At 45.9% G+C, this 15416-nt stretch overlaps 1 protein-coding gene across 1 annotated transcript in view; it reads left to right on the forward strand.

The window, feature by feature from the left end:
* The window catches only part of Lgr1 (Leucine-rich repeat-containing G protein-coupled receptor 1), a 272908-nt gene that overhangs the window by 182837 nt on the left and 74655 nt on the right, over window positions 1-15416 (forward strand). Inside the window, exons 5-8 of the mRNA XM_072287532.1 lie at window positions 4346-4420; window positions 10071-10136; window positions 10269-10337; window positions 10653-10727. Of these exons, the coding sequence (XP_072143633.1) occupies window positions 4383-4420; window positions 10071-10136; window positions 10269-10337; window positions 10653-10727 (248 nt within the window). The 5' untranslated portion in view covers window positions 4346-4382. The remainder of the gene's footprint in view (window positions 1-4345; window positions 4421-10070; window positions 10137-10268; window positions 10338-10652; window positions 10728-15416) is intronic.

A 15416-nucleotide genomic window follows, 5' to 3' on the forward strand; every position in this document is an offset into this window, starting at 1 on the left:
ATCTTCTCATGTTAACACGGCTCTTGAAAGTGAACACTTCACAGTGGACTGGGTTCCGGTGCACTCGGGCAGCATCGGCAACGGTGCGGCCCACAGTGCAGCGAGCGCGCTGTTATTTTCCTGCTCATCTCCCCCATTCCTGTGCCCGTGGACCCGGAGGAGGAGCGCGAGCGACTCAAACTGCAAGCAAAACGGGAGCTGATGGTGAAGGTGCCGCACAGTGCCACCCTTTGCCCGAGGGGCTTCCTCGGGGTGCGCAAGTCCTGGTGCACAAAGCCAGGAAGGGCACAGCACTCACCGAAGACGTCTTGGCTAAGTGGCGCGCGCACGCCGCTTCAAGGAAGACGCGAGGGCATCGGAGGCAACGCCTGCTGGACAACGAGGAGGACGAAGAAACGGAGTCCAACGTGACGTCGCCACCAGCGACGTGCAGTATACGTGCGACATCGGCGCTCGTCCGACAGTCAAGCACCTACTGTGGGACTGTCCCGGACTCGCGACAGTAAGAGACAAGCGCAAATGATGCGGCATTACCTCACTGGAGGCATGGACCACGCCACCCCCTCAGTTCGACGCCCGGCGTACTACGTATCAACTCTTTATGGGAGTTCGTGCGCGAGGCCGGCATGGCCGGCAGGTTATGAACGTGCCGTGTTTTGTTTGTTTTTTGTTGTTGTTTTCTTTTGTTTTTCTTTTGGTTATTGTGTCTTTGTTTCATGATTCCCACCACTGACCCGCACTCGTGCCTAGGCCACTGAGCCGTCCTTTTCATTAAAGTTCATTCTCTCTCTCACTGATTATCGGTACACGTTCGCCATCATTTAAACATTTTAAAACGAACCTTTCCTTGCGAACCCTGCCGGGCTTAACTGACCGTGTCTTGCCGAATAGCTCAGCACAGAACAGCACATATATATCTGTGATACGCCTACAAAGTGTCAGCGTCCGGCTCTGTTCTCTACGCAATTCAACAATAAAACAATAATCAGTACCTACATATCCTTACTGCGACATATATACACCATCAGGCGCGTAATTCCTTTATTAAGGTGGAGCCTTCTTTTCCTCCCTCCACTAAGTTTGGCACGTCTGCTCGGTCTGTTTCTCGCCCAATAAAGCGGGCGTCCCGGATCCCGGAGTCGGTGCAATCCACCGTCACGTATGCCAGGCGCGTCACGTCGTGGTGGTATCGGCGTCTCGCCATCCTGCCGGGAAAGCACGCATTCGCCATGATGGAAAAAAAGCAGTGCACAGCGCGAACAGTTATACGCGCGCGTAACCGCAAAGCCAAATAACCGAAAACGTCTGCGATAGAATTAACACGTGAACAGTTCCTCGGGACGTACTTGGACGTCGAATAAAATTGCACGCATCGTGTGCATGCTGGCCTAGCATTTATTTGAAACGTTTCAATCAACGTTTCAAGCTTCGCTCAACGTTAATCCCCACGAGCACGTGGGATCTGGCATAATTTTTATTATCTCCCGTGTTCCTTAATTAAGTCTTATGCACTTGGTACTCTCCTAAAAACATTACTCAATTCGGCATTTAGATGTTGCCATCTTCTAATTACGTCGTTTTACGGTATGTCTTGCGTGAAAGAGTATTCTGCGTCGTATCAACCTGGATGCCTCAAGCATTCTCAATCCGTAAAATCACGGCCTCCATATTTCCTTGCTTTTTTTTTTTTGAACGCGAGAAATGGAACGAACGAATTAAATGAATATTAATTAAATATCGGACATGACAGGTTGCGTCCGCTCTTCTTCGTTTCGGGATTAGTCGCGCTGCCAGTCTCTGCGCGGTGGCTTGACGGAGGAGGGATATGCAGGGAGAGATGCTTGCTGCGATAAACCACAGTGCTTACTGACTTCTTGAACTGGTTGAAATGCAAACGCCACCGCATCGCCGCAACTCCACGTCACCGTCGCTCTCGGAGGCGTGTTATCCGTGCATCCCTTGTCACCGCAGGCTGTCGCCTGCGTTCTAACTTTGCCTGGGTAATCGCTATAAAAGAATTTAATGTACCGAAAAACAGAATAAATTCGAGGGGAAAAACGTCGGCGATAGTGCGTTTCGAGCCCGCGATGCCACGCTCAGAAGCCAGGTGCCTTACCAAGTGGGCTAGACCAGCGCCTCCTAGATTGCCGGCCTGTGCACGCTGCTTTATCACATCATGCTACGTGAACCGAAATTTCCATGCATTGCTAAGCCCGGCGGGACGAAAGTGTCTCAACGCGCTCGCTTGCCCGCGAGGAGTTCATAACTCGAAGGACCGTTCGACGGCGCTCAATCGCACATTAATGCTTTCGCATTCACAACTAATAAGAAGTGCTTAGGTGTCCTCGGAATTTCTTATTTGACATTTTTTAGCATAGTGTTCCCCTCTTCTTCCGTTGTCTGCCAGAATAACCTTACCATATTAGGTCATGAGAATGCAATCATTTCCTTTCTTTCCGTTTTTCTTTTTTTTTTTTTCTTGTGTCCTTTTAGAGCGAAGCTGTATAACTCTCTCTACCCGCCAATGCATTTGTCGTGTCCGCGGGTAGAAATGTGGGCCGATCCGGGATGTAGTGAAATATCGGGCCGAACCGCGGCGAAGATGACGTAGGCTATAATAATAATAATAATAATAATAATAATAATAATAATAATAATAATAATAAATAGCAATGAATGAAATAAATAAATCAAGATTTTCATGTATTTTTCGTGTTTGTGCGTCAACAATTAAAAATTCAGCGTGGGCCGATCCCAGAAATTGTGCAATACCAAGCCAAACCACGGCGGAGGTGAAGCAAGCTTCAAGCACTCCGCCCCTCTTAATAATAATGATAGATAATAATGGATGAAATAAATTAATCAAGCTGCATTGTTTCAAGTCGCTGGGTATACTGGAATCGTTTGTGAACAGTGCATGGACTCACGAGCAGGAGGCGTTGCCATATACGCAAACGACGAAATGCATGCACAACCATACACCCTTGACTCGCAATAGGACAATGCCACCAACTGCGGGGTTTTCTGTGCCGTACAAACGAAAGACGCAATCGTAATATTCACTATTCTGCATATATCTCCAGGCACTCCCGAGAGTGATATCGAGAAATTGACAACCACGCACTTTCCATGGATTAGCCCTGACGACACTACCCCTGTGATCATCGTATGTGACTTAAATGTGGACATTTCAGAACCAGACCAGAAATGGTTCACTCAGTTTGGGCTAGGAGGGTTTGGTTTGAAATGCCACACCAATCCAAGTCACTCAACTACTAAAAAACGGTCGTTTATAGATTTAGCATTGGCCAAGATTCTGTCTAAGGTTGTAACCGAACCAATCAGTGTACATCACAGTAATCCCAAAGGTTTCGTCACTACCATTACCAAATGATGAAACTGAATGCATGTACCCTAATCTAACACTATGTAATGTGCTAAAGCTTCGCCACTCATCCACCTTCTAAGAGTGGAATGTATCCTGATTTTTTTAATTACACAATTATTAACAAGACTTATATTACAGCACATTCCCAATTATCAGCGGAGCTATTTAAAGCACAAGTGAGAGACATATTGTCGCAGGAAAATATTGCGCGAATGTAAAGAAAGGGACACCGCACAAGAAGACACATAGAAACAGTTTAAGCGTGGTGCTTCGCAGGAACCGTCCTGTGTTTACATTAAAGCGCCTGCTTTCTATGTGTATTCTTGCGCAGCGCATCTTCATCCTCTTAATCAAAGTCCTCTCTATTCTTTCTTTCTACACCCATTACCCTTCCCTCAATGCCGAGTAGCAGGTCAGAACATTGATTCAGGCCGACCTCTCAGCTTTTATTTCATAAGACATACCTCTCTCTCTCCCCCTGTCTTTGTATTCGCGCAGTAATTCCCTACGATAACAATGAACCATAATCGTAACCCCTCAAGAAGTTCTCCTCAAGTGTGAGACAAATTAGAACAGCACGCATCACCAAGCGGTGCCACATGCATTGGTTGCGGACTAGACAGGGAAGCTTCTGCAGTTTCACGAGAAGGCATAAAATCTATGCTGCTTTAAAATCCAAACGCAGCCAGACGAACCCCGGCGTGGACAAACTGGTTTGACAGCAGTCATATGGGAACTGTTTGCTACATCTAAAGCACCATTCTGCGACTCAAAAAGACTACTTTGTGAAAGCGAAAACGGCATGTGGTATCCGTTCTTCTGTGCTGTTATCTCGAAGTGCATATAAGTATACATTTCGGCTCGTTTTACTTCAAAAATTGTACCTTACAATAAAAATAACTTCGTTTCGTTTGTGCTTTGGCCTGACAGCATCTTTCAAAACTTTGCTCCTCGCAGGCGCATCACACACTCTGGACTACGGGAAGTTCCGTACATGCACGACTTGAACCCCTCCACGTACATCGGAATGCTGTGAGTACGCACGCACGTGCCGTTCCAACGGCCACCAGACGGTCAGCTAAGGGGCAGAGGAACAAAAGAAGAAATAAACGCGCCACGCGTCGTTATGTGTTTGCTGTTGTGATCTCTTCGCAACGCTTCCTCGCGCGCGTCGAGGGCTATCCTTTCTGGCGCGCTGTTGACTCGGGCAGTGCCGAGGAAGAGAGGCGGGTGGCGGAAGCAAGCCGGGAGGCAACGCCTATCGGGCGCTGAGAGCACGCTTTGTTTGCCAGGAGGGCACCGAGAGGGAAGGCGTTGAAGCGAGTGCGCCCATCTTCGACGCCCTGTCTCGTGCATTCCGACCTTGCTGGGCACACGCTTCGGCATGGGCCGACACGCCCGGGTAGTTATCGACCATCCAGAGCTAGGTTCAAACGCACTCTGGGCCAGTCTGTGGGCGCCCTTTCCATCTAATCTCGGCGAGCACTGCGGCTTGCCCTTCTTAGATGTTGAGTCCCGAGCACTTCGCCCGCCCGTTGTTAGTCGGTTCGACCACCTATAAATAGTTGGCCAGTGAGGAAGCAGCGAGGTAATGAGAGCGACAAAAAAATATCCGCGAAAACCAAAGCACCAAAGATACTAATTGTGCCAAAAGTGAGACCGAATGCATTTCATAGCGCCAACGCGTATTGGCCGGGGCTGCAGTTGACAATGGCTCTTATTTCGCCTAATAAAATTATTGCAACGCTTTCAACGTCATCATTATTATTATCGGCCTATTTTATGTGCACTACAGAACGAACGCATTTTCGAGCGATCCACAATTACCCTTGTATTGAGTCAATCGACTCCATTTTATGCCTTCAAATTTTCTAATCGTGTCACACAACCTCACCAAATCTCCTACTCTAAAAGACCACCGTTATCTACCCTATGCACTATATAGAGTATCCCAGCTAACCTTAGCCAAGTTTTTCAGCGAAAAAGCATACTAAAAAGACATGGTGCAAGATACAATTATAAAACGCACGGTGCTCGGTCGTCAGACCTCTCACGACCGAGCACATTCAAAAAATTTATTGGGGTTTTACATGACCAAAACCACGATTTGATTATGGGGCACGCCGCAGTGGGGTACTCCGGAATAATTTCGAGCACCAGGAGTGCTTTAACGTGCACCTAAATCTAAGTACACGGGTATTTTAGAACACCATAAGTTTTATTATTCTATTGTGCACCGCGTGTTTTAAACCCATCCTTTTCTTTGAGAAGCTTGGCTAAAGTTGGCTAGGACACACGGTATATGACCTGCCCAACTCCCCTTCTACCTCTTTCCTCAATTAGCATAACAACTACAGCCGTCTGCTCTCTGCTCTCCACTCTGTACCGACGTTTTCCTGTCTTTTAACGCCCAGGCCTACAACTTTTCGTTTCATCACTCGTTGCGCAGTCCTTAGCCCCTTCTCAAGCTTCTATGTTATCCTCCATGTTTCAGCCCCATAGGTTAGTGATGGGAGGAGGAGCAGGAGGAAAAGAAGGAAAAAAAGGCAGGAAGTCCAACCAGACGCGTGTCCGGTTTGCTACCCAACGCAGGGGGAAGAAGTACTGGGAGAATTCACTTCAGTATCGGGGGCGAGAGCCACCACTGGGAAAGACTGCCGCTGCCGTCGGGTTGACGTAGTGCGACGGATCACGTGGACACAGCTGTCGCGCTGGGGACGTCGACTGCGTCGCAACTAGAAGAGGGGAACGGAGAACGAATGCTTTTTAGTACCATGTGAACCTTAGCCAGGCTTTGGTCCCAGCGTAGCTATAATCATGAGAGACTGAAGGGTTCAGAGAAATTATGTCTCGTTGGGAAGAGCTGTCGCAGGTATCCGTGCGCGACGAAGTTCTCACAGCTGCATAACGAAAGCATTTTTTACTTGCTCCAGGCAGTTTCGGGCAACTATGATTCCTTGCGTCATGTGAAATTGTCACGCTCTGTCTCTTAAAACACACATCACGGTGCAATTATGTACAGTGCTCAGCTATTCAATCGCGATACTCCTACCCCAACGCGGCCAGCGCTTTTTGCACCATCGGAGAGTGCTGCAAGCGAAGATCGCCGCGAGGCCAGGTGCAGACACAATGCGTCACAAAGGCTCTCGCCTTTATCATAGACCACAGTGCATCAGAACCGTTTCCCCAGCGCTTAGCGTTCAGGTGGCGCAAGAGCGAGCAGCCATTCGCTCCGAGCATCGCGTTTCAATCGCTGTGCACTGCACGCGACGCACATACAGCATTAATCGCGAAAAAAAAAAATCGCCACTCACGTGACGCCTGCGGCAGAAAGGATGCTCTACATCCGCCGCTAAGGTTTTTGTTAGTGGTGGCGCTGGCTAACACTCCCAGGGTTCTACAAGGAAACAATAAATACCCAAGAAAGTGGATGGGGAAACGGCGCCGCGGTAGCTCAATTGGTAGAGCATCGCACGCGTAATGCGAAAGACGTGGGATCGTTCCCCACCTGCACCAAGTTGTTTTTTCATGCACTTTCATTTCCAATAATTTATCATTCCTTTATTTCATTTACTAAGCACAAGTAATTTCCCCTATGTTGTCCTTGGTGTCAATGTTTGTTGGCTTCTTGTGATATGATTAATAAAAATCGCGCCCTTCGGCGAATCCCCTTCTCGTTTATTACATAACGAGGGTCTTGAATCCGGCAACATTGATGCCTTCAGGTAGCATGTGTGGGTTTATTGACCGGTTGCCTACACTCAGAAAGATCACGTTCTCGTAACGCCTGCGGCAGAAAGGATGCTCCACATCCGCCGCTAAGGTTTGTGAGTGGTGACGGTGGCTAACACTCCTAGAGTTCTACTAGGAAACATAAATACCCAAGAAAGTGGATGGGGAAACGGCGCCGCGGTAGCTCAATTGGTAGAGCATCGCACGCGTAATGCGAAAGACGTGGGATCGTTCTCCACCTGCACCAAGTTGTTTATTCATCCACTTTCATTTCCATTAATTTGTCGTTTCCTTATTTCATTTACTAAGCACAAGTAATTTCCCCTATGTTGTCCTTGGTGTCAGTGTTTGTTGACTTCCTACGATACGATCTAGTACGAGTGTCTTTTCTATTTGACAAATCGAAGCAGCAGCACCTCTCCATAAAAGAGCTGTAGGCGCCCGCACGTGTTGCAATGGTGAACTTAATTGTTGAAGTTGTATGTGCCGTGTCCTTCCTCAGTCGATGATATATTTGCGCTATTTCTTGCAACATAGAAGAGAGTCGGATGACGCAAGATAAGGTTAATTGTAATAGACTTACTAGAAATGAATAATTGCCCAAGTTTCTTTTACCATTCAAACGACTATGACCACGGACTTATTAAATTTACAGATTGACGTTCCGTTCCTTTCTATATTATTCCACTGATACTTGTTTCGGTAATTGGATAATAATTAAATGTTATTCGTATACTTCTAACGCATTTCTCCTATGCCATTGCTGTTCCCTTTCTAATATGTTTTACCACCCTATTGCTGCCCCCGCCTTACCTTAATGCCTTCAGGCCTTTACGGCTAAAATCGATGAAATGAAATGACATCGCTGGCAGATGCCTTCGTCTTGGAATGCACATATAATATGGACTGATTATGGCATATAACTCCTGCGGATTCCGCGAGGTTGAAGAAATTTCAAGAAAGGGAAAGTTATATACCCGAGAGTTGTGCGAAACTACAAAGGCAACGCAATATCGGCTTCTCAGTAAAAAGCTTCGCAGTGGAAGAAAAATTCGTCCTGGCCGAGGGATCGAATTCGGGACCAATGCCTTAACTGTGCCATCTGTCGCTGTGCCATCTGAGCTAACCAGGAGATTAGCAGGTCGCAGAACGAGACCGAATTAACCAACTCGAAGATGATCAGCGACACTGATTGCTGCAAATCAGTCCTGCAGAATGCGAAAAGTGGAGGGAGTTTGATGAAAAGCAAAATTGTCATCCACCCGACCCGGAGAAACTCAATACGGGTTTCTCTGAAAGCTTCGTACCTACTCAACACAGAGAAAAGTAGTAGCAGACACTAACCGAGATGTCAACACATTCGAAGCAGATACTTAACCAACAAAAAAGTCCTTTCGTAATTCTTCCTGCGAAGCTTTGTTTCTGAAAACTAACTCATATTTTTTTTTAATTATGGGCCCTGTGTCGCAGAAAATCCGGTGTCGGTGTCGACGGCGGCGGAGTTGTCCATGAGCGAAAATTTTTGTATATATTTAGGTATATGTACATGCCACTCCTTAATATATGACATACGATACATGCGGGTTATATTGCCGCACATCGTTCTATCACTAAAGTTGCTCGTACCTTGTCTTAAGTTCTTGACAAAGTTACTTCTCGGAATTTTGAGAATGACATCCCACAAACAAATTTCATGAAACAAAACACCGACATCGCATGTATCTTATGTTAAATGTTCCCAAACTTAAATATCAAAAGTGCGAAACAATAACAGAAACCTGAAAATTATGTAATTTTTTGGCACGCTGTCCGCAACCTCCAGAATCGGCCCACGCAAGAGGTCGCGTTTCTACCAGAAAACTCGCCTTCGTGCATAGCATTTGTCGCCAGCGTTTCCTAGTAAACATTAGAGTTACATAAGCTGCAGTTCCCGGAAAGCGTGGGAAGCAACCTTTCAATGCTATCGCGTTCCACTCTTACAGGCGACGCTCAAGCGTCCTCCAACATTTTCTTTTTTCTTAGCTTCATGCTAGTGTAGTGTGTTTGGCACAATATTTTTCGTTTCATAAAAGACTGATGAAGACGACGATGATTCGTTCGCTACATTTTGTTGACATTTATGTTTATTTCAGTTCTTTATTTTATCAAGCTACCATAACAAGATAATAGAGAGGAAAAATTTATACGTATATATGGTGTTTCGTAGACTATACAGATTCCTTATGGAACGGCTACGAGCGTAGCGAACGTGGCATTATTACAGAGATGTTGTAAGGCGAGGTGAATATGCTTTGCCGCTAATAATGCGAGTTTCAGAAGGTTAATTAACATATTAATTAACTTTTTGTTGTAACCTTTGAGGCCGTTCTATATATGGCCACCTTAGAGGCAGTCGCATTTTAATGCACCTCCATCTTGTTTAATCTTGAATATCGCAGGTAATTTGAGATATTTATTACTGAATTTAAAAGCGCAATGCAGGCAGTATCAAACGGGGAGCGCCGGGAGGGCAGAAAAGGTAGCGCCGTCATTACGTCACACGGAAACGTCCTGTGATGAAGTACTTTATGAAACTTGAATGATTGCATGTCACGGCAAATACTGAGACGGCACGTTCCGGTAGATGCTTACTAGGCAAAATGTGCCGTGTCAGCATTTGCGGCCCCGTTCAGATTACCAAGCAAATATTTTACGCCAAAAAGAAATAGTTTGTAGTTTTTTTCTTGTTTCTGAACGTAATTACAGCATTTTATTTCCCCAGTATTAGGCAATGCCTGTTCGCTATAGGGCGGTCAGTGGCGGAAAGATACAGCCCTGTTCGCAAATATGTATTTTTCATCGAAGAGTAATTATTTTAAAGCACTGGCTTTGTTTTCATTAAGCAAAGCTAATCCCTTGCATACAATTACATTTTAAATCATCATTCTCGCGCTTTTTTGTTCCCTTTCAGAGACTTCGACAGCAACCGTATCGCTGAGCTTACAGCCTATTCCATCAAGGTCAAGGCAGGAACACTGTAAGCCACAAGAGAAGCGATTATCTTGTTCTTATTACTTTACCGATGGCGGCAGCGATAACGAGCTCAACAGACAGCCGCATACAAATCGTTAACACCGGTAGTCACAACTTTTTCTCGACTTCTTTTCAGGATCCTCAATCACAACACCATTGCGGCCATACGTGCAGCGGCATTTGACGGCTCCAAGATTGCTGAACTGTAAGTGTCGGAACTCAGAATACTTAGAGCCTGCTCTGGAGATGAGAAAGCTTAGTCGGAGGAAACATTCGTGCTCTGTAATTCTCAATTTATTTATCAGAGTATTGCATTGCAATTCTTAAATTGTTTTTGCCATGCATGTACATACTTGAGCAGTGTCTCCGCTAAGTGCTTAGACGCAGTTACATGCCTCAGGTATTCTGGCTAGCACATATCTTCAACAGTAAAGGGGCTTAGTGAGGCATTGTAGGCGACGTACCGCTTCGTTTACGAGCTTCAAGAATCAGTGCTGAAATGCCAATTATTTATTTTCAGGAGACTGCGCGGAAATCGAGAGTTGGCGGTGGTTGAAGACGATGCCTTCTACGGACTCTCAAACCTCAGTCATCTGTAAGACATGAACACAATTTGCAATCTTTTTTTTAATTTTTATACGAAACCATCAAAAAAGAGTGAAATAAAATCACCGCCCAAGCACTCCGTCCAGGTGCTTAACCGGCGAAGCTGAAACGTGCGGCCCCGGTTTTTATCACTGGGTTAATCCTGACGTTCATTAAGCGACGGTTTGGTAGGCTGCCGTAATCTCGGTACGCAATTGCTGCTTGCGTTCGGCTGCACGAGCCTGTTCTTGTGCCCAGGCTGCAGCATCGGCACGGCGTAGACGAGCTTGTTCCCGGTTCTGCTCGTTTCGTTGCTAATCGAAAGCTACCTGCTCCTCAGGAGTACGTATGATGCGTGGCCTAATCATTTCGGAGCCGGAGAGAAACTGCTGCGTGCACGCTTGGCTGGCATAGAGAGCAACGACGTCACTACTGACGCAGCCAATCGCGCGCCTGTCTATATTTTTTTTTTTTCGCGCATGCGCATGGGGTTGCGCCGGAGGAGTTTTCAGCGTACAGACGCCAGACAGACGGACGGACGGACAAATCGGCTAGCCGTATACAGATTCGCTGTAAAAGACGGATTCTGTAGCAGCGAAACGGAACCTAAATTCCCATTGGCTGCGACGCCACGTCACGTACACGCCTCGACGCAGCAGAGCGGTCGAAAGGGAACACCTGCTGCCGCTCTATTATGCCAGGTGTTGCGTGAGGGGACAGGGCATCGCCGCGAAGCCACGCCACCCTCGCTCTCGGAAGCCTCTGTTATCCGCGCGTTCCTTGTCCGCTCAAACTCTCGTCCGCGTTCTAAGTTCAACTCGGTAATCTCTATACAGAAATTAATGTATAAGAAACAGAATAAATTAGAGAGGAAAAACGCTGGCGGTAGTGCGTTTCAAACCTACCACCCCACGCTCAGAAGCCCAGTGTCTTCCACAGTGGGATAAACCAGCCCCTCCTGGACAGCAGGCCTGTGCCCTATGCCTTGACATCATACAACCTGGGCCTAAATTTCCATTCCAAAACACAGCGTGACGAAAGCGGTGACGCCAAATTCAACGCGGCTTACTCGGGATCGTCCCCTTTAGATTCTATGGCAGTCGAATAAAGTAGCATGGCGTCACGGATCGAAGTATACCGGCCTTGTACTATCTAGGAGGCGTTTGCCAAGCGTCTCAACACGCTCGCTTGCCGGCGAGGTGTTCATAACTCGAAGGACTGATTAGCGGCGTTCAACTGGACATAAATGCTTTCGCATTCACAACTCATAAGAAGTGCTTAAGTGTCCACGGATTTTTTTTCTTGTCATTGTTGTTCTTTTGTTGTTCACTTCTAAAGCTCTGTTCACAATTTTTGTGATTTAATATACGCACGGCCATGAGCAAAAGTACGTGGACCACTGACGCGCCGAAAAACAAACTGAATTTAATCGTAATTCAGATTTACAAAGAGAAATCGACAAGTTCAACGGAATATCAAATTATATTCATCGGCGGAGAACAAAAACTGCTTTATTGAGGAATACCTGGACCGTATTAAATTAGCTCAGTAATGACTCCGGAATTGGAGTGGCTCAGCGGAGTACATAATTCGTAATCACGTTATCGAGTAACAATAAATATGCAAAATACACGCGCTTCTCGCATTCATATTATGTGGATAAGCAACGTCGAAAAGTACCGCGCAGCTTTGCGGAAGTTGATTTGAAAGTACTGTATTTACTGTAACTGAAAGTAATGAACGGGAAGAAAGGGGGGTTAACCGAGGGGCCCGATATTTATTAATCATAGCATAGGAAGCCAACAAATAATCGCTATAACAATGCTTTCATATTTCAGTGGAATGCTAATAGCCTTCGAAATAAGTCAGCTGATTTCCGCAAACTACTAGCTCAACATAACTTTCCTGTTTTATGTATACAGGAGGCAGGCGTACGAGATGACTTTCGTCTTTCGAACTACGTTATATATAAATCATCGCGCATTGCTGGAAGTAGTAGAGCGATGTTATGCGTGAGAAAAGACCTGCCGTCCTATTTAATACAGTCGAGCGATTTAAGTATACCGGAGTTCGTAGCATGCAAGATATCCTTTAGAAATACCAGCGTCACAGTGATCAGTCTTTATCTACAATGTTCTAGCAAATTATCAGTAGACAGCATGGTGGATGTGTTTAGTATCGCAAACTCACATGTGCTGGTTTGTGGGGACTTCAACGAACATAACGTCATCTGGGGCAGTGAATATAATGATTCCCGTGGAAGCATTATAGAGACTGCCGCAGAAAAAAGTAATCTGGTCGTGTTAAATGACAGCTCTCCAACGTTCTTGCGGGGGTTTCGTTACTCAAGCTGTATAGATGTCACGCTCTGCTCACAAGACCTTCTTGATGGCGTTGAATGGTCAACAGACATAGAAACGCACGGTAGTGATCATTTTCCGATCCTGGTAAAACATCACCTCATACGGAGTGAGGGGACCCGACGCTACTCAAAATATACTAATTGGCAAAGTTTTCGGCACCATTTAAGTAACTCATTGGGCGAAAATCCGAACTTTCAAAGTTTTGCAAATATATTGTGTGAGTCTTACAAGATGTGCACAAAGCAAGTCATTGTTCCGAATGAATACGCTGCAGTCGACGGGGAATATGAATGCCTAAGGGCAATTCGAAGACGCGCAGAACGGGCTTACCGCCGCAGTGGAAAGCTGGATGACTACAAGATGGCGCAGAAAGTTCAGTCAATTTCGCGCAGACGCTTACAAAAATTAGGTACGAGAAGATGGCGAGAATACTGCGCGTCGTTGTCTCCGTTTACTCCAGTTCCCAGAATATGGTCCGTTGTCCGATCTTTTAGTGGTCCAGTTACCCAGAGCCATCCCTTCCGAGCCCTTGCCGTAGCTCGAAGCACTCCGGAAATATATGTTGCTGACGAATTCTGTCAACTTATATCCAGACCAGGAATTCCGTTTACTTGCCTACAATTCGCAAATTCGACAACACTAGCAGAACAGAAGGTTCGTGCGTGCTTTATGTCACAACATCCTCAGCTTGACTGTGAGTTTAGTTTAAATGAATTGAAAAGTGATCTTTCATCATGCCGTACAAAGACAACCGCAGGCCCAGATGGTGTTACGTATGTGATGTTAAAGAACCTAGGTCCAGTAGGAAGAATGACTCTTTTGGATATATTTAATGATATCTGGATAAGAGAGACCCTTCCGGATTCATGGAAATTAGCTCGGGTAATTCCAGTGCTAAAACCAGGAAAGACTCCACTTTGTCTTGACTCCTACCGACCCGTCAGTCTCACAAGCTGTTTTTCCAAACTAATGGAGAAGATGATAGACAGTCGACTGCAATGGTGGTGCGAACACACAAATGTGTTTTCCGACCCCATGACCGGTTTTCGACAAAATCGGTGTACAATGGATGCAGTATTAGACATTGTCACATGCGGCGAACATGAACGAATTTGCGGAAATGTGACAGTGGCAGTATTCTTAGACATTCAAAGAGCATTCGACACTGCAAGTCACATACACGTCCTTGATGGTATGTTAGACCTTGACCTACACGGTCGAACGCTGCGATGGGTATCAAATTTCTTGAAAGATAGAAAAATATTTATGGAAACAATTGAAGGAGAAAGTAATTATCACAGCATCACGCAGGGCGTTCCGCAGGGCAGTGTTCTCAGTCCGTTTTTATTCAACTGTGTCATGGCAGCCTTGCCACAAAAACTCCCGTCTGGTCTACAGTATTCTCTGTACGCAGATGGCATCTGCATATGGGCCTCTGGATCTCGTATACAAGACATTCAAACAACGCTGCAAGAGGGTCTTGATAGTATCGACACCTTTTTAAAAGAAAGAGGCATGAGTCTTTCATACGCAAAGACAGCCGTACTTCCTTTCACTAGACGACAGCTAAATAATTTCCAACTTACACTTAATGGGCAAAGTTTGATGTTTGTGAAAGAGCATAAATTTCTTGGAGTTATTCTTGACCGCCAGCTAACATGGGCGTCACACATCCGCGCAATTGAAAAGCAGACCAATGCAGTAATAAACGTACTTCGGCGACTCGCTGGCACAACGTGGGGGGGATCAGTCTCTTCGCTACTACAAGTTCATAACGCACTCATAAAACAAAAAATTGCTTACTCGGCCCCTGTTCTCCATGGTTTATCGCAAACTTCTGAGGAACGTCTTCAACGTTTACTAGCAAGGGGGCTACAAGTGTGTCTTGGGGTTCCGCAGGCTACCTCGAGTTCTTTAGTAATTGCTGAAGCTCGTCACCCCCCATTTCCAGTCATACGAACGGTTGAAACATGCCGACATATTTATCGCATCTTAACCCAACACGAGAAGCATCCATTAAACCTCGCGCTCACCGAAAGAAACAAAAGCAAAATTCACGCAGTTGTTCGAGAACATAAAGCATTATTACCAAGATTTGAATTATGCAAAGTGGATGTTAGTTACCCTCCCTGGATGTTAACATGCCCTAAAATAGAATTATCGGTTGACGGGATTATATCAAAGAGAGACATGTTCATAGTAGCCGCACAGCAACTGGCACTCTTCCAAATTTACTCATTATATCCCCAGTACATCCACGTTTATACAGATGGTTCGTGTCATAAAAATTCCTCGACTTCAGCATTCGTCATTCCACATTTAGCGCTAGAGCAAAC

The sequence above is a fragment of the Dermacentor andersoni genome, chromosome 1, assembly GCF_023375885.2.
Source record: "Dermacentor andersoni chromosome 1, qqDerAnde1_hic_scaffold, whole genome shotgun sequence".
Lineage (NCBI taxonomy): Eukaryota > Metazoa > Arthropoda > Arachnida > Ixodida > Ixodidae > Dermacentor > Dermacentor andersoni.